The sequence below is a fragment of the Trifolium pratense genome, linkage group LG1 (assembly GCF_020283565.1).
Source record: "Trifolium pratense cultivar HEN17-A07 linkage group LG1, ARS_RC_1.1, whole genome shotgun sequence".
NCBI lineage: Eukaryota > Viridiplantae > Streptophyta > Magnoliopsida > Fabales > Fabaceae > Trifolium > Trifolium pratense.
In genome coordinates, this window is record NC_060059.1 from 17,613,541 (window position 1) to 17,632,941 (window position 19,401).

The following is a 19,401-nucleotide window of genomic DNA, read 5'->3' on the forward strand; positions in this document are numbered from 1 at the left end:
ATTTTCCATCCTTTACCAATCAATTTGTCTGAAAGTAAATGTAAAATAAAAATCATCTTAATTAATAACCTATTTCATGACAATACATCAACTCAACATTCAATATGCATGCTCAAGATTCTTTTTTTGATTCTAAAAGAGTTTAAATTGATTTAGGGCCATGATCAAGATTCTATTCTTATGAATAAAGCGAAAACAGAGAGGAATACACCTGACATGGGTCCAATTACAAACACATTCAGTAACTACCACAACAGAATTCCATAGGCATGAAGGAAGTTGCATATAATGCAGGACTTCCACATTATGTACATCAGGTCCCTCTCCTTCATTCAAACTGGACCTTCAACGCACATTTTCCCTGCGCCTGACATTCTTTGTTTTATCATTATATCTTGGCCTGTCATTATGCCTTTGTGGCTGTGGCTCCACCCTTCTTTGTCTTTCAGGTGATCTCTGGACAATCTCTCCATTAACATATAGTTCAGCTGTACCAACATAATTGAGGTAGGTAATAATTAATCCGAGTAGAAATTTTATACAAAAATACAGGACTTAGGTAAACAAGAACAAAACTATAAAAAGAAAATCCAAAAACAGACAAAACACCGTCAGAGCAAGCACAGAGAACCCATATATTGTATAACTAGCAGTAGCAAAGAACAAACACAGCACTAATAAACAGATGGAAATGAAAGATAAATGGGCCGGGGGTGGTGGGGTGATATTCATGTTAATCTATTAAACATTTAAAGCTAGAAACAACAGAGAGAGCTACTGAGCTTTGCCAAGATGACAGCAATTCAAAACCTTCTATGAAACAGGAAACTACTGAGGGTGGACAAGGACAATATAAAAATTGACTTCTATACACCAGATATTCCAAATAGAAATCAATGCATGTGGCAACATCAAGGAACAAATGAAAAACCAATCTGTAGATAAGAAAATTGAATAATACTCAACCGTTGAATAAAGTAAAACAAAAAAAAGCACCAACAAGTGTCACTAAATACACAACAAACTTTAACCAATATGTCTTGTTTGACTAGTAAGCACAGACATGTCGCTAAAGCAGAAGACACTAACACACTGGGACGAGACACTGCCAAATAATTTTTGTATCAACTCCTAATGATTCTTCAACTCCATACGAGTGAAAGAACAAAACAGGAGGAGTGCAATTCTCTGTCAGTCCATTAGCATTCAAAGCTAGACATCACTCAAAGAGTTTTTAGCTTTGCCAAGATGGACTACAAAAAGAACACATTCTATGCAAAGTAATTATGTATCAACTCCAATGATTCTGCACTCCACAAATGTATGAAGGAACAGAAAAAGAGGAGGGAAATTCTCTGTAAGTCCATTAGCATTCAAAGCTAGACATTTCTCGGAGAGTTTTTAGCTTTGCCAAGATGGACTTCAAAAAAAACACACAAAAACACATTCTATGCAACGTAATTATGTATCAACTCCTTCCGTCAAAAAAAAATATATATTATGTATCAACTCCAATAATTCTGCAACTCCATAAGAGTGTGAAGGAACAGAAAAAAGAGGAGGGAAATTCTCTGTATGTCCATTAGCATTCAAAGCTAGACATTACTTAGAGAGTTATTAGCTTTGCCAAGATGGACTGCAAACAATCATGTGATATGCCAAGTAATTACTCTCCTAGTCCATAATTAAAAAACCCTATCCAATTTTTCTTTGTCCCTTAATATAAAGATCATTTTCAAAATTTCAAATACAATAACAATTACATTCACAAAATCACCCTTATTTAAGTAAACATCGGGAAACCCTGTCCAATTTTTTTTTTTGTCCCTTAATATAAGATCATTTTCAAAATTTCAAATACAATTAACAGCTACTTTCACAAAATCACCCTTATCTAAGTAAACATTAGGAAACATAAATTTTTCTCTCTCTTATCATATCAAAGTAATTATGTATCAACTCCAATGATTCTGCAACTCCATAAGAGTGTGAATGTACAGAAAAGGAGGAGGGGAATTCCCTGTAAGTCCATTAGCATTCAAAGCTAGACATTACTTAGATTGTTATTAGCTTTGCCAAGATGGACTTCTAGTAAACATATTCTATGCTAAGTAATTTATGTATCAACTCCCAATGAATCTGCAAATCCATAAACATGTGAAGGAACACAACAGGAGGAGGGAAGTTCTTTGTCAGTCCATTAGCATTCAAAGCTAGACATTACTCGGAGAGTTACTAGCATTGCCAAGATGGACTATTGAGAAACATTCCACGATCAAAACAATAGTCTTGGACTATTGAGAAACATTCCACGATAAAAACAATAGTCTTGGACTATTGAGAAACATTAAATGATAAAAACATTCCATGATATAGAGAAACATTCTATGATAAAAACAATAGTGCTTGCCGAGTATCTAACTAGAACAAGAACGGTATAACAATCACTTTTACACAAGACACTTCATTATTCATTATGAATGATAAAAACTATAGTCTTAGCATTCATCGAAAGTGGTTGAACCTTAGGATTTGGTTTAATTCATCTTGTATTGGTGGTTAGAGTACACCTTGTACTTTATCTAGACTATTTGGTGGAGTGCTCGTTATCACATTTCAATATATCAAGCTTTTTCCGTTCAACAAATAAAAAACTAAGAAAGCGCTACTAAATCCTTACCACCATAGTCCTGGTACTCAGGATCAACATAGGAATCAGGGAGGACAAACAGAACTCCAGGTAACCCTGCTCAAAGAGAAACAACATTACAAAACACATTAAGCAAAAAATAAATTAAAAAACAACAAAATAATTCATTGAAATGAATCCTTTATACCTTCCAGCTTATTAGAAGTCTCTTCATCAATCTCACAGCCAAATCCATAATACCTCTCACAAGAGACATTGTAAATCTTCTTCTTAGCTTCCTCCTCACTATAATCCAAACAACAAAAATAGAAAAACAAAGGCCAAAATCACTTAGAATTAAAAAAAAAATCCAATTTTATCACAACCCAGAAGATCCAACAAGCAATAATCCAAAAATAGTATGACAATGCGTAAATTTGATAACCTAATTAAAACCCTAAAAATTTAGAGTAAGAAAAAGGTTATACACTTATACCTTCCAAGAACTTTTGCGAGGGTTTGGACGTAAGAATCAATCATCTGCTGTTTGGTAACACCTTCACCGCCGCCATCCATAACGATAAGCCAGTGATTGTAATCGCATCCAGGGAAGAGTGGAGCCATGTCATTAGGTGGTCGTTCGTTGAAATTGGAGGGGGATGATCCCGAGTTGAGTGGCGAGTATGTTGAATCGCCACGGATTCCGCCGAAACGGGCTGCCGGAGAGAGCGATTGGAGGATGGCTTGTGACATAGGGACAGTGAAACGACGAGATGAGATGGATGATGATTTGGAGAGTGCGGCGGCGGCGCCAGAAGTGGTGGTGGAGAGAAGGCGCGTTGTGAATTGTGTGGAGAGGCGTGTGAAGGATGATGCAATTGCTCTCGCCATGATTGATCTGAAGGAGAGAACGAAAGGGAAAATGAGGGTTTTGCGAGATTAGGGTTTTTCCTGTCGTATATATATATATGGAGGAAAAAAAAAAAGAGAAAATTAAGAATACCGATTCATCCGCTTATAAAAAATGAATTTGTATTGTTTTTGTCAGAAAAAAATTGATGATTTTGTTAGAGTAATTTTAAACGGTGTTTCGGTGCACTTGTTACGTGCATTTTAAAAGAAAATAAAAAATAAAATTAATATTGAAAAGACAATTTTTTAAACTTTGCACGTATTTTGAAATAAAATTTCTATTTTAATATGTTAAATCATAAACTTTAAACAAATAAGATAAGATACTAATGAAAATAAGATACTAATGAAATCTCTAATTTGCCCTTTTTAATTTTTTGACACATAATCTAATTTAGGGTTATTTGTGTCATTATTCAAAGTTAGTATAAAATAACTACCCATTATCTGATGGTTTCTCTTAAAGTTTGTAGAAAAAAACTTCTCATTATATTACTCATATTTTAACTTTCACTTATTTTTCTTCTACTTCAATCATTTATGATTGGAAACTTAAACATAGCATAAGCATATTGAAACTTCTAGTGTTTTTATCAATCTTTTAGAAGGTACAATCATGATTTTCTTTTTTGTGTTTTTTTTTTTTGTTATATTTCATGTATTGTTGTTATACTGAAGTTATCAGAAACAAACTTTTTTTTCTATTTCATGTATTGTTCTTATACTGAAGTTTTTAGAAACAAACTGTTTTGTTTTTTTTTTTTCTATATTTTTCCATTTTATGTTGCTCTTTTAAGTTTGTTACATCCTTATCAAAATTAATTTTCCCCTTTTTTCCTATTTTTTTGTTTTTTGTTGATATTTTTTTCTATATTTTTCCGAGTTGAGATCCTCTCCATTTTTTATGTTTTCCATTTCTTCCATTACCAAAGTTTTTAAATATTTTGGGGTGTATAAATGACATTTGGACCCACTTGATGTCACATTTTTGCATTTATATTCCCAAAACTATATAATAATGGAGGAAATGGAAAGAAATTGGAAATGGAGAGGATCCTAACTCGGACGAGTTAGGATCCTCTCCATTTCCAATTTCTTTCCATTTCCTCCATTATTATATAGTTTTGGGAATATAAATGCAAAAATGTGACATCAAGTGGGTCCAAATGTCATTTATACACCCCAAAATATTTAAAAACTTTGGTAATGGAAGAAATGGAAAACATAAAAAATGGAGAGGATCTCAACTCGTACCTACTTTATTTCTTGATACTTTCTTCATACTTTATGACTTTCTCTCCTTTTTCTACTTCATTTTCTATTATTATTTTAAAACTTTCTGAGATAACATTGTTCAAATGTAGAGTCGACGATGTCAAGGGATTTTGATGACGTGAAATCTATCAATGATTCAAAAGAGCTATGGAAACTTGCTGTGAGGCTTGAAGACATCTAGACAGTAACTAATGGTGGAAAAGAGCATCTTGAATTTTTTATATTGGACAAACAGGTATAATAAGTTTCATATATGTTTCAAAAACATAACAATATTTTTTTTGGTTATCAAATGTATGTTTTTTTTTTACTTCATATTCAATTCATTAATATTTTTTTGTTCTGTGTATCAAGGGTGACCAGATTCAGGTACTTTTACCCTCTAAAATTTGTCTTATGTGGAAGACATCTTTAAAAGAAGGCGAAACATATGTCATGAAAAACTTCAAAGTTCACAAAAACGACTTTTCTCTCATGTCATGTGTCCATCCTTTTAAATTAGTTTTTGTTGGAGGGAACGGAGGTTCAAAAATCACTCTGTTATCCATGCCTGATATCCCTCATTACAAACTTCATTTCAAGTCATTTTCTAAAATCATGGCTGGCAAATATCGCCCTGAACTTTTAGTTGGTGAGTCCACCAATGTCAACCTTGAGAATGAATATGTGTTTTCATTTTTTTTTTGTATATATATATTAATCATTTAATTTGCTTTGTTGTTTAGACATTATTTGAGTTGTTTATGATATCAAACCTTCAAAGCAAAGTGCTGGAGGGAAAAAACAACCTACAAGATTTTCTATTTTCTTTAAGAGATGCAGAATATAATATTTTATTTTACATTATTTTCGTATTTGACCATTGTTATTTAGACTTTCAATCTAACAAATTTATTCCTTTTTCAATATTTTTTGTAGTATGAATGATTTACCATGTACTTTGTGGAGTGATTTTGGAACTCAATTCATGGACTTTGTCAATGAAAAATCTGATGATGGACCGGTAGTCATTATTATTAAGCATGCTCGAATCAAAGAACCCCAAGGTCAATATGATTTATGTATTTCAAATGCATAGACCGGAAGTAAGTTAATGTTGGATCCTCAGCTAAAGGAAACATGTGATTTCAAAAAAAGGTCATCTATAACTAACTCTATTTTTTTAATAAACCTTTATAATGTCACATTTATTTAAATTGAACTTATTTTTTGTCATTCTATAGTTTGTCTGCTGCTTTTGGAAGTCCAACTCTAATTGGAACACAAGCAATTTCTGGAAATATGCAGTCATCACAAAACTCTCAAGCTTCTCGGTATTCAGTTGCATCACGCTATGCCTTTAATGCACCTCCTAAACATCTTTCTAAACTTATGAGTTGTGCTGAAGTGCGTACCATGCCTATTTTTCTAACTGGATTCTTAAGGTTGGAGAAGGAAAACTGTCAGAACCTAACGATGGCAATGCAGAAATTGAAATACCTGAGGATCTTTTGATACCAACATCAGACAATCCAATCAAATCAATTATTGATAGTACATATCCAAATTTTTTGCAAAACTTCGCCGATGTTTTGTATCTTGATTCAAAAGCTATACTTGCATCTGCTATTGAAGTTGTTGATGAAATAAACGATTACATGCTAAGCATTATGCCAGGTATCAATCTTATCAATTGTCTGTTAACATTTTTTCTTAATAATGTTAAATCATTCTATGTTTAATTTATATTAACCAACTACCTTTTCCTTGTGTAACTTTAAATATGTTACAGGAATCTCAGTTCCAATAGTGTTGATATGTCTGATGTTAGTGACCCGGAAATTTATGAGGCAATTACACCTGAGTTTTTAAACTCTCTTCACACGTTAGGATTACCAAATCATCATATAAAGTTGAAAATTGGTACCCCGATTATTATGCTGATGAGAAACTTAGACCAAGCCGAAGGATTGTGTAACAGAACAAGATTAATAATAACAAAAATGGCTGAACATGTGATAGAGGGAAAAATTATGTCAGGAAAACATGCTGGGAATGACACATGTATTGCAAGAATGACTACATCACCATCACAATCCCCGTGGCCTTTTAAATTGTCAAGAACACAATTTCCTATAGTTTTCTCATATGCAATGACAATTAATAAGTCACAAGGTCAGTCACTTGACAGTGTAGGACTGTATTTACCAAAATCACTTTTTAGTCACGGTCAATTGTACGTCGCTCTTTCTAGAGTTAAAAGTAAAAAATGATTGGAGATTTTAATCAACAATGGAAATTCAGATGAACCTAACTCAACAACGAATGTTGTCTTCAAAGAAATCTTCCATAATCTTTAGGTTAGTCTAATTTCATTATGTTCATTACATCGTTACATTTAATCTAAATATCATGACAGTACTAACTTTACTTTACAGGAAAATTATGCGAAATCTCTTCGTTTTAAACGAAATAGCAGTCAGCAACATATGAAGTATAACCAATGACAACAGTAGTAAATGTTTCTACAATCAGCTGTAGAATTCAATACAAGTTTTTGTATCAAAAAATATCACCAATGCCTTTGTCAAACGGTGCAATAGTTTGTTAAGGTTGTAATAGTTACATGATCACATGACTTATTGTATTCACCAATGCATTTTTTGGATTTTAGTCTATGATTTTAATAGAACCACTTATTCCTTCATGCTGTATAACAGCTACCTCAGACAACTTTATATGGATTTTTGAATTATTTTTATACATATCAAATAATATCATGTACTCTGGTAATTATTATAAGCAAAAAAAAAAAAAACTTAATTTAACAGTCTTCATACTTAAACACATTACAAACTTTAACAACTTCTATAAAATACATAACATCATACCTGACAAACAGCTAAAAATAATCAAAACACCTAACCACCCACATAAATAAATATTACATCAATCCCATACAAGAAGATAAACATACATTTTTGTTGGGGGATTTTCAACAACGAACAACAACTTATCCCCATCTTCCAATCTCATATCTTCCAAACATTCGAACCATCCTTTAGCCACATATTTCTCATTAAGTCCACCATTAACAGTCTCAACATCACATTCATATGACTTATTATTTGTCTCATCAATCAATGTTATCAACTTCTGATCCTTCAGCAAACACTGGTCTACAACACGCTTTGGAATTCCTGAAACAACCCACAAATAATAATAATAATATTCAATTTTTAAAAATAGATTCTAAACTATACATCACAATTTGTTCAAAAAAAAAATATTCTTACAATTACACCATATCCTTCGCCTTCATATTTACAAACAGTTTGTTCCCACATAAATACCACAGGTGTTCGGACACCATTACTTTCAATACGAACTACATTCTCTTCATTCTCCCTAAATATTTGAAACATTTAAATTTACAGTGTTACATATCATATACATTTATTAAACCGACCAACAAAAATTATCTAATCAATAACCGAAATCTTATTTTTCAAATACCTGGAGGCAACAGAGGAGATTTCCATAAAATTTGTAGTAACTTCTCGCCGCAATCAATTTACCACAACTGTTTTCTAACCTAAATGTCTCCTTCTTATAAAAGGAATCTTAATTTTATTTATATTTACAACAATTAACTACTCACACTATTCACAAAGCCACATTTCAAGGCCCACGTCATTAAATATTTTTCACTATTTCACCCCTATTTTTAACTTCATATTTACTTTTCGTTTATCTACTTTAAAAAATTATTGAAAACATTTATTTTATTTTTTTTCCTTCTTATATACATTATTCAGTTTTTTTAAATTGCCAACATATTTTTTCTTTATTTTTTTCACCCTTTATATTTTATTATTAACCAATAAATCTATATTCTATAGTACATATTCTGGAACGGCGACGCCGCTCCTCCCATGCGTCCGCACGGATATCCAGCTAGTTCTCCTTAAACAAATAAATACTAACTTTTTTAGTATTTGGATGACTGATTCAACCAACTTTTAACACTTCATACTCACGTCACCATATAGTCACACTTACATAATTTTTTTATTATTTATAAAATAATTTTAAAGAAATTAAATCAAAGAATAAATTTAAATCAAAGAATAAATTATCAAACTAAAGATTAAATTGTTAATGATATTTTTTTTCTGTCAAAAAAAAAAGTTAATGATGTTTTGAGATATTAACAACGAAATGTCATGAAAAAAAGTCACTTCCAACATGAAATACATACTTTTGTAAAATAAAATGAGCATAATTTTTTTGAAGCATAAAATGAGCATAATTAAAAATTAGTATATTTAAAGAGATTAAAAATATATTTAACTATTAAATTAATAAGTAAAAAAATAAGTGGGTTAAGTCGAATTTAGCACATGAGCATTGTTACTTTATTTTCTAGGTCATTAGATATGTCAACACTCCCTAATTTATTTTTGCCTCGAGTGTTTTGTACTCTAATGGTTAAGTTTGTTGCCTTAATTTATTTTAATGTTGTGTTTTTTTCTCCGATAAAAATAAGGTATAAGTTAACTGATAGTTTATAAGTTATTTTATAACTGAAAAGTTAGCTTATAGCTGATAGCTTATAGCTGAAAAGTTAATAGAATAAAATTAAAGTGTTTGACAAATTTATTTGTTGCGAGTATAAAATGACATAAAATACATGATTAGTGGGTAGTCATTGTAATTAAAAAAAAAGTAAATATGGAATAAAATGTAAAAAGCTAAAAGCTACAAACTCATACGCTACATGAAATGACATTTCAAAAAAACGCTATAAACTATTTAGATAAGCTTGTTATCAAACACGCCCATTTTTATCAAACACACCCATTTTTATCAAACAAGTTTATAAGCTAGTCTAATAAACTATAAGGTAACTTATTGAACTTACCAAACACACCCTTTGTCTTATGGTGGTTATGCTCTGTAGCTTTTGTTAAGTCGTTAAGCTTTTAAGTTATGACTTCGGCTTAGTGGATAAGTTTTGGTTGTTGTTTCTAGCAAGTGGTTAAACATGTGTTGTGGCCTCTGTATGATGGTTAAGTGTTTTACATCTTGGCTTTGATTTCTACCGATGTATTACATCTAATTGTAGTTTCTTTCAACTTGATGTATTTTTGTATTGCTCATCCCAAGTTGGAATTCGTTCTAGGTTAGACTACGATTCATATCAACAATTCATCAAGGCCCAATAACATCAACGATGCTCGCGTACAAGCTCCGTCCACACCAACTGACCAGGAAAACTTCTCGTGCATCTCACCACACCAGATTCTCTCCTAATCACTCAAGAGCCATTAGATATCATCTCAACGATCATTCGCACTTCACGCCACACCAGACAAAGACGGTTATAACATTATCACCTATATAAGTGTGGCTTCTCGTCACATCAAGATATGATTCACTCTTTACTTGCAAATTTCTCAACCTCTATCATACATTGACTTGAGTACATGTTGGAGTGCTAACATTTTTTGCAGGTACCTTAACCATCAAAAATCAATCTCATCCATGCCAGAACCTTCGTGCGATGAACTTCACTATCGAAGTCTTTTATCTCTGATCTGTTCAAAATAGAAGTGTTGTTAACATCTCTCAACTTGAGAGAGGCTATTGAAGATATAGTTAACTAGTCATTATGAGTATTGGTTAGTAGTTAGTGGATGTCTACAAAAAGGCTTTGGTGTAATTTTTTACTTAAATTTTTGCGTTTAGTAGTTTCATTACCATTGATACAAAGAGTTTCACAATTTTCTCTCTACTTTTCTTTGGATGTCACGCATAATAACAAAAACTTAATTATAAATTTAATGTTGTTTTTAAAAATAAATCAAGGTAATCTCTTATGTACCTTGGAGTTTTATTGAGTATAAGAATTTGATAGTCCAACCAGTGGCGGCTTGCACACATGTGCAAGATGTGCGACGGCATCGGGCCTCAAAATTTTGAGGGCCTCAACTCAAAATTTTGAGGTCCTATAATATTACTTATATATTATTTATACCTATAAAATATCAGATGTATATTAATAGATTAATTTTTAGGTCTGAAATAATAGTTATATATTGTTAATGTTCATAAAATATCATATGAGTATCAATAGATTAGTTATCTATACTCGTAAATATGGTTCTAGCTAGTCCCTTTTAATCTTTGCATAAAATTTAACTTTAGATTAGGAGGTTCATTTTTGACGTTATATACAAAGATAATTATTTTGTATTTCTTGTCCCATTTGATTTAATGCAATTGGTTTAATATTGATAATTTATATGTTTAGAAAGAATAAGAATGACTTATATATATATATATATATATATATATATATATATATATATATATATATATATATATATATATATATATATATATATATATATATTATATGCAATTTAAATCGATTTTTTTTAAAAAAATTATTTTTTTATTAAGAGGTCACTTTTATATTTTGCACAGAGTCTCATAAAACTCAGAGACGCCCCTGAGTCCAACAAGTGTACGAGATTATCATGATAATAACAAGAATATCAATTCACATAGACTAAAGAAGAAATTGGGAAAAAATTTCTACTATATTTATATGCTCGGTCAGAAAGAATAAAAATTAGAATTGTGGTGGTTGATTTAATTTGTTAGTGTTACGAGGTTATGCAAATAGAAGTATTAGCTATAACCTAGATTATATTAATTTGTTAGCTATAATCTAGGTTTAAATATGTAAATGATCCCTAAAAATATCAAGCATTTTAGTGTTAATCCAATAAAAAAATATTCAAGTATTAGTCCTACAAGTATCTAAGACGTGTTTATGCATTCATACAAATCTAAAATCATGTATTAAAAAAAAAAAACTTAACTTGTTTAAAAAAGTTTTCTAGTAAACTAGTATGAACTGAAAAGATTACACAAAGTTATCTAAGACTTGTTTTACACCAAGAAAAATTTAAAAATCTATTCCAATATGTTTTTTTAAACTTACTACTCTATATCTACTTCTCTCTAGTGTACCAAAAAACTTTGTAAAATTTGTAAGAAAACGAAAAAAATAAATAATAGTTTTAGTTTATATTATGAGAACAAAATAGACATTTAAGACAAAATAGTGGGGGTGAGGGTATAATTGTAGAGGTTCTTGGAATATTTTCCATATATCACATGGGATGAGAAGTGAAATATATGGGCTTTGAAACTTAATTTGAAAAAACGGAGGCTCAAATGCATCACTTACAAAGTCCATTTGAATACTTTTTTTTTCTTCTTTCAAAATTCAACTTTAATTTTCAAATTATTTTCTAATTAAACAACCTTTATAAAGTAGTAAAAATAATAGGATTTTTTTTAAACAACCAATTTTTGTTGTTGTCAAATAGCCTAGTGGCTAAAATTGGCAAATAAGTTGAAGTATCAGAGTTTGAATATCAGTTCCTGCATATTACATGCAATGTCTCTATCAACTGAGTTATGTTTATGAGGACTGTATTAAAGTTTGAATTAGACAGCTCCAAACAACTTAATTGTACCAAATGTTATTGCAATGGATCCATTTTCGTGAAAATTTCTCATGTTGCCAAATTTTTCTATTATCATTTTATAGTTATCTTGGTGAGACTTCAACCATTAAAAGTGATTCATCTTTATAATAGGTCTAAAGAAAACAGTAACGTGACAAGCAAAGTCAATAGAATAAAAGTATCTCCATGTTAAATATTCTAAAGTTTTATTATGTTTTCCAAAAGTAGCACCTTGAATTAATAGAGAAAATATCACCTTATATATGGAGAGATGCAAAGAAATCCTTAAAATTATTTTGGGATAAATTTTAAGGTTTAAATTACATTTGTTTCATTTATAACTAATTGCCTATAGTATTGTTAAAAAAAATTGCATATTAGTGTTATTTCTTTTACTTATTTCTTTTAATTTATTAAATTAAATCTAAAAAAAAACTAAATGTTTCTAATCTCTATTAAAATCTTTTACTTATTTCTTTTAATTTATTAAATTAAATCTAAAAAAAAACTAAATTAGCATCATCATAATTGTATGAGTAACCAAAAAAATCATCATAATTATATGCATCTTTTTACATCCCTCCAAATATAACTTATGAAATGAGAAAGTTTAGTGACTAATACATTCACTCTCACTCTTTATAACCACCACCCCACATTCTTTTTCTACTCATTCTTAAATCTTAATATTTGACATTTTCACTCAATCTTTGAGCGTATTTCTACCATGGTGCTATGTATTGATATCCAACAATATTCATTTGTGCTAATGTTTTTTTAAACTTATTTTTCTCATTTATTTACTGATATTGGTTGTTTTTTTATTATCGAGAACATAGAACCGTTGTATTATTTTAGTCTACTTACTTCAGATCCATGCGATAGAACCAGAGGAAGAAAAAGGTATATACTAGCTAATTTATAGATTTTTTGTTTGAGTCATCATTTACTTTCTCCAAAATAACTCTTGGGTACGTATTCTTCAACTTTTAATAATGTCTTATGTTCTTTTCTTACTTTTCATGTATGCCTTCACTAATTTATTGATTTCTATGTCAGAATATTGACTAAAGTATCTATTGATTTTCATGCATCCTTACGAGAAATTTGTAAAACAAATGGTCACTCATATAAGAATATCTTATTGTCTATTGTATAATTTTTATGGTTGGATATCTATTATATTGATCGGCCAAATTATATCTTGAAAATTGATATAACATCTTTTAATATTAAAAGAAAGCTTGAAATGCTCTTAGACCTTCTTTGTGATGATGTGACACCTCTAAAAAAATTTCTTACAAAAGAATATATCAATAATGAAAAATGAAAAATTTAATTAAAAGTGACCAACCAATATTATAAGACCTACAAATTTATATTTCGGTTATGGTTTAGAGAGAGACATAAATGATACTATGACCATCAAATTCTCATGATTGTTGGAATTCTAAAATGAAATTCTCACAAGAAGATATATCAACCAACAATTATGTATTCTTATATTATTTGTCTCAGTTTTCTACTAAATTTGGACTTATAATGATAAATGATAGTATATAATGTAATTGAGAAAAAATTGAATTGCGCAATATTGACATTTTTGCGTCCATCTTTACTAAAAAATTCTCTGATAAACAAAAAAAAAAATCTTCCTTAGAAAAAAAATTAATAATAGGTAATTTTACTAAAGCTATTGTATAACTATGAATATAATTTTATATTTGATATCAGACATTTTAGAAAAAAGAATTGACAAATACAAGAACAATAACATGTATATTATTAGTCCATAGAAGAAAAAATAATTGAAATCGATTATGAGATTTATTTTATGCTTAATTGCAAATAATTGAAAACAGTAATTAATAGTGTGACTTTTGATTATTTGCAAAAGAAACGACACACTAAAATGAAAAGAATAAAACTCCATGTGTTATATATTGTGGTATTTGCATGAAGAGTTCTAATTTCTTATGCTATAAATTAACCTTTGCATAGTTAATTTGTAAAAATATAATGCAATGATAACTAAACACTCATTACAATTAAATCTAATATCTATTCACCTGTATCACATACTTTTTGTTTAGTCATGCTCTCTCATTTTTTGTATTTAAATTATTTTGTATGTTTTTTATGTATAGATATTTTAGCAAATTATGTGTATATATATTCTCAATAAGTAAGTCAATCACTATATATCTTTATCTTTTTAAGTATATATATGAATGATATTCTATTTTTAATATCCATTTTTCACCTTTTTAAAGACTCAAGTTTAAAGATTGCTTTATGGAATAAACGTGGTCATTGCAGTGTGATGATTGTGGAGCACATCAATTTGATCGAAAGTTTTCCTTCTATTTAAACCATAGATTTGATATGTTTGGTAAAAAAAAAATGTATGTCTCAACTACATTAGAAATAATTTGAATGTATATGACCTATGCAAAAGTTTAGAAGTTAAAGATTATAATTTATTTTACGACATCTCTATAAGCGAACTTTAAATTGCTCTTATGTCTCGATTTTGTTGATGTGCCGCCTCTAAAAAGGCTTCATACAATTATATGCAATAATAATGCATAAAATTTTAAATTAGAAAACTTCTCATATTTTCTTATTCTTTTTTGACCAATAATACATTGAAGATGAGTTAAATAAGCTATTTTAATATATATTATTTAACTATATGATATTATTATATTTATAACAATTATTATTTTTCATTTATAAAAATATTTTAATTATATATTTAATCGAACTCGTGCAACGCACGAGTTTACCCCTAGTATATTATAAAAAGCTATTATAATCGACAATAAAATTGATTTAAATAGTAAGAGTGCTAATTAGACTCTTAAACAAATGGTCACGTTCAATTCCTATGTATGAAAAACAAAAATGCATAACCATTTGGTCCTGGCTTGGATCCCCGATCGATACGTATGGAGAAACATTTATTGGAAGAGGTCAACCACTTAAATGAATCTCAATTACCTCGAAAAAATTACTCTCTGTAATTGCGCGCGGAGGATACCTTTAGTTTAAAAAAAAATACCACTTATAATTTACTTATTTTCTCCCTTCTTTAATATTTTTTTTACCTTATTTATCGGTCATAAAAAAAAAACAAAGTGAAAATTAGTTTAAAAAAAAAAGGTGAAATAATCAAAACATAATGATTACCTTAATCTAGTCTCCAGTTCCCATGGTTGGTGGTCAAGTCCGTGTATTTGTTTGGACATTTTATAGTTTTCATATTGTGACTTAGACATTGTACAATCTTTTGTAGTTTTTTTGGCACACCTTATGCCGATGAGATTATTTGGTTAATATATATTTCATTTTTGTCTCTTAAAAAAAAAAAATCAAAATATAATATTTAAATGACTTAAACCTTGCTTCAAAAAAAAAAAAGACTTAAACCTCCACAGTATTCATATGTTAAATAATTCTCCGTCGGATTGTATAAACTTCTTATGGCAGGATTGTGTCGAAGTTTATTTTAACTAGTATGATACCCGTGCCAAGCACGGGGGCAAACCTTTAAAAATTTACTTATTTTTGTTTACAACATAAATAAAAATTATGATGAATAGAGTAACAAAAAACGCATGATAAAAAATAATGGTCGATTTTTAGAAAATCAAATAACTCATATAATTTCTTTTCGTGATATCTAAACTAATGGTCAAATTTTAGGAAATCAAACTTACGATTTATTGACACCATTAACAAAAATATATCATCAAACGGTGAATCTCATTTAAAGTAATAACGGATTTGTGCTACATGAGCTCACACATCTCATATTAAAATTTTTGTATTTTATGAGCATAAAGTACTATTAAATTAAACTTAATATATGCTTTCATTAGATATATTAGAATGACCCATAAATAAACACATTTTCTTTTGATATAAATTTTAAAAAATAAATGTTTACCCTTGACTAACAATTAAAACACGTCTACTGCATGTTCTCCAATAATACATATTATCATAAGGAATCACTTTGGTATTGCATACACAGGATAAATACCACCAATCGCAGTTAGGTTCCAAATGTTCTACTTTGCCCAATATAGCGTACACCGACCCCTGCAATATTTAATTGTGACAACTTAGGTACAACTTCATAAATCTAAAATGAAAATAGACAAACAAATCAATATCAGTAATGGTTACCATTGCACATAAACCAAGGGTTGATAGAGTATGTCTAATTGTTTTGTACACCCACTGATCCAATACATGTGCTTTTGTAGTTTCATTTATTGCATATATCGAATGAGGCTTAGAAATTGTTCTGTCCAGCATTCTATAGATATAAAAGACATATTTTATTAAGTGAACATAAAATGCATTCCAAACTACTCCGTGTATATACTGTAAATAGGAGAAAACTATAAACCTTTGCTTCAATTCTGCAGCGGCATCAATATTTGGATTGAATAACACCCTTGTATATTGTCCGAAATTCTGAACAGTAGGTATACCTGAATTATAATTTAGTTATGTTGAATTTTGTTTAAGCATCGAAGCCTTATTAAAATTACACGGTGAGGGTTATGTGATACCTTTCCAAAAATTCATCCTTCCAAAAAGCAATACAACACATGTACTGTCGGATGCATCAGACTTTAAAAAATTAATCAGCTTGTCCACATAATGGCCACGTAGAATACACTTAAATCGATAACTAAACAAAACATAAAGATTAATAAGTTACTCTCTCCATCCCAAAATATAAATAAAAATAAAAGAAAAAAACTTGATGTATTGGGTTAAAAATTTGGAGTACTTTACATTATTTATTTATTAAAAAAATAAATAAATAATTGACAAACGAAAGTCTTAGTTTTATAGACAAACGAAAGTTTATTTAATTTTATGCTAAGTATATATTATAGACAAACCTATCAAATAATCGGTATCATAGTTATCATTAAAAATCTTATGAGGTTCACTGATCATGTATATATTAGCAGGTATCAACTTGTCATCAAATTTTTTGATTTTAGTTCCAAATTGAAAATTAATTTTATAGGCATGATTGGTGGTTCTATATGATCCCACATTAGTGGCAACACTAAAGTTGCTTATGGAATACACATGGCCCTCAGTGAGTTCCTTTTCATATTTGTAAATTAATGTTCTTCGAACTGTTGCATGGATCTTTTCACCCTAGAATACACACAAAAAAAAAAAAAATTAGATATGATTGCTTAAAAAATTTAAAAAATAAATTGAAAATCAAGATGTGAATAAACCTTCTTATCCATCAAAACCATTTCTAAAGAATATGGCAGCACATCTCTATTCATATCTTTAACAAACCACATGCGAACAATTCTAACCAATACATTCCATGTTTCTTTGGATGGAGAAATTTCAGAAATATAATTATATTTTGGAGGCATTTTCTTAAAAATTCAAGTAAATAAAAAACAATGAAAATAAACAAAGAGATATAACTATAACTAAAGAGAAGAGAATTGAGAAATGATGAGTTTTAGGGTTGAGATTAAGGTCCTATATATAGTGAAAAAAGGACATATGAGTAATTTGGTCAAATTAAATGTTTCCTTTTAAATTACCCTAATAAAAATTTAGGAATGTTTTATGCACATGATTTGAATCAAGACACAAACAATGACTTTATCCATACCATCCCCACATATTTGCGATCCAAAAAAAAAAAGCATAAAAACTATAAGCAACAATCTTCCCCACATATTTCCTTTTTAATACTATTGTGCCACAATTTGACAGCTTTGATTGCTATGAAATAGGATCACCACATTAATATTACTTTTTATAAACATAATTACATATTTGCCGATCAATATCAATTTGTATTGAATGTAAATAATCAATTCCCTTTTTATATATTATTATTATTATATATTTGATTATTTGAATTTTTTGTGTAAAAAAAAATTATATAAATAATTAATAACAATTTCCGAAAAAAAAACTATATATTATGTCTATCAATATAATACAGATGTTGTGACAAATTTCCGGAAAAAAAAAATTAAATTAAATTAAATGGACAAATATATGAATGTCAATATATAGAATAATCAATTGCCGAAAAAAAAAATTATGCCTATCAATATCAATTTGTATTGAATGTAAATAATCAATTCCTTTTTATATATTATTATATTATTATATATTTGATTATTTGAATTTTTTGTGTAAAAAAAAATTATATAAATAATTAATAACAATTTCCGGAAAAAAAAAAACTACATATTATTAGTGAGCAATCTCATATATTCCTGTTTTATAGTATATCCTACAATTAGTGACAAATCTCGGTCATAATACAGATGCTGTGACAAATCTCGGAAAAAAAATTAGTTAACATATTTCCTTTTTAAAATATCTATATTCAATACAAATATTGTAGGATGATTGTGAGCAAAACATTTGAAATTGAGCAATAAATACAAATATGTGAGGATGAATGTGAGCAAAGCATTTGAAAATTTGCATTAAATGAGGCTTAGAAAATAAGTCTCAAATGTATAGTATTAAGATTAAGATTAAGATTATAATAATTCAAAATTTAAGATGAGTCGAGTTAGTAACATGAATGAATTATTTCGAGTTTGTATATTGTACTAAAAAGTGTGGTTGTATAATTTTTGGTAGTATAGTTGTATATAGACATATATCATACTATTCTTTTGTGCTAATTCAAAACTCCAACAAATGATTTTGTGTCAACCTCAAGTTTTAAACGAAAAGTACAGATAATTCATTGTTGATTATAGACGTTGTAAAAATTAAATTATACACAAATGATTGCTACTAATTCATTGTTGATTTTTTATTTAGAATTTTTTTCTTATTGGTCTAGTAAATATCAAAAGAGATGATGGTGAGTATGCATTTAGTTTGTGATGATGTTAAAATTTCTATTTTCTATATAAAAGATTTTTTTACCGGTATTAATGAAATTTCTTTTATAAAAAAAAAATAATTTATTTAAGAAAATAACTTTGCACGGTATCTTAAGCGTGTGTAGTTGATGGTTTC

The 19,401-nt window shown here is 28.9% G+C and overlaps 4 protein-coding genes across 5 annotated transcripts; 1 reads left to right on the forward strand and 3 right to left on the reverse strand.

Annotated features, from left to right (window-relative positions):
* Positions 1 to 41: 41 nt before the first annotated feature.
* LOC123902406 (multiple organellar RNA editing factor 2, chloroplastic-like) lies at positions 42 to 3,594 on the reverse strand. Its single transcript, XM_045952127.1, has 4 exons — positions 3,126 to 3,594; positions 2,838 to 2,935; positions 2,681 to 2,746; positions 42 to 488 (listed from the first exon to the last, which is right to left on the reverse strand). Exons 1-4 carry the CDS (start codon positions 3,518 to 3,520, stop codon positions 346 to 348), a joined length of 702 nt encoding a protein of 233 aa, XP_045808083.1. The 5' UTR covers positions 3,521 to 3,594; the 3' UTR covers positions 42 to 345.
* A 1,319-nt stretch (positions 3,595 to 4,913) lies between these two features.
* Positions 4,914 to 7,068, forward strand: LOC123889435. The gene is made up of 6 exons (XM_045938775.1): positions 4,914 to 4,976; positions 5,171 to 5,185; positions 5,895 to 5,953; positions 6,040 to 6,129; positions 6,204 to 6,494; positions 6,588 to 7,068. The coding sequence occupies exons 1-6, from the start codon at positions 4,914 to 4,916 to the stop codon at positions 7,066 to 7,068; spliced, it is 999 nt and encodes a 332-aa protein (XP_045794731.1).
* Positions 7,069 to 7,744: 676 nt separating this feature from the next.
* LOC123889442 lies at positions 7,745 to 8,337 on the reverse strand. The gene is made up of 3 exons (XM_045938783.1): positions 8,312 to 8,337; positions 8,100 to 8,203; positions 7,745 to 7,995 (listed from the first exon to the last, which is right to left on the reverse strand). Exons 1-3 carry the CDS (start codon positions 8,335 to 8,337, stop codon positions 7,745 to 7,747), a joined length of 381 nt encoding a protein of 126 aa, XP_045794739.1.
* A 7,863-nt stretch (positions 8,338 to 16,200) lies between these two features.
* LOC123902407 lies at positions 16,201 to 17,543 on the reverse strand. 2 transcript variants are annotated; one of them, XM_045952128.1, is made up of 4 exons: positions 16,929 to 17,543; positions 16,763 to 16,847; positions 16,537 to 16,669; positions 16,201 to 16,449 (listed from the first exon to the last, which is right to left on the reverse strand). In XM_045952128.1, exons 1-4 carry the CDS (start codon positions 16,942 to 16,944, stop codon positions 16,291 to 16,293), a joined length of 393 nt encoding a protein of 130 aa, XP_045808084.1. In that variant the 5' UTR covers positions 16,945 to 17,543; the 3' UTR covers positions 16,201 to 16,290. The 2 variants fall into 2 exon arrangements, 1 of the variants encoding a protein (XP_045808084.1); XR_006807569.1 differs by having other exon boundaries at positions 16,298 to 16,449; positions 16,763 to 16,830; positions 16,929 to 17,153.
* Positions 17,544 to 19,401: the final 1,858 nt, after the last annotated feature.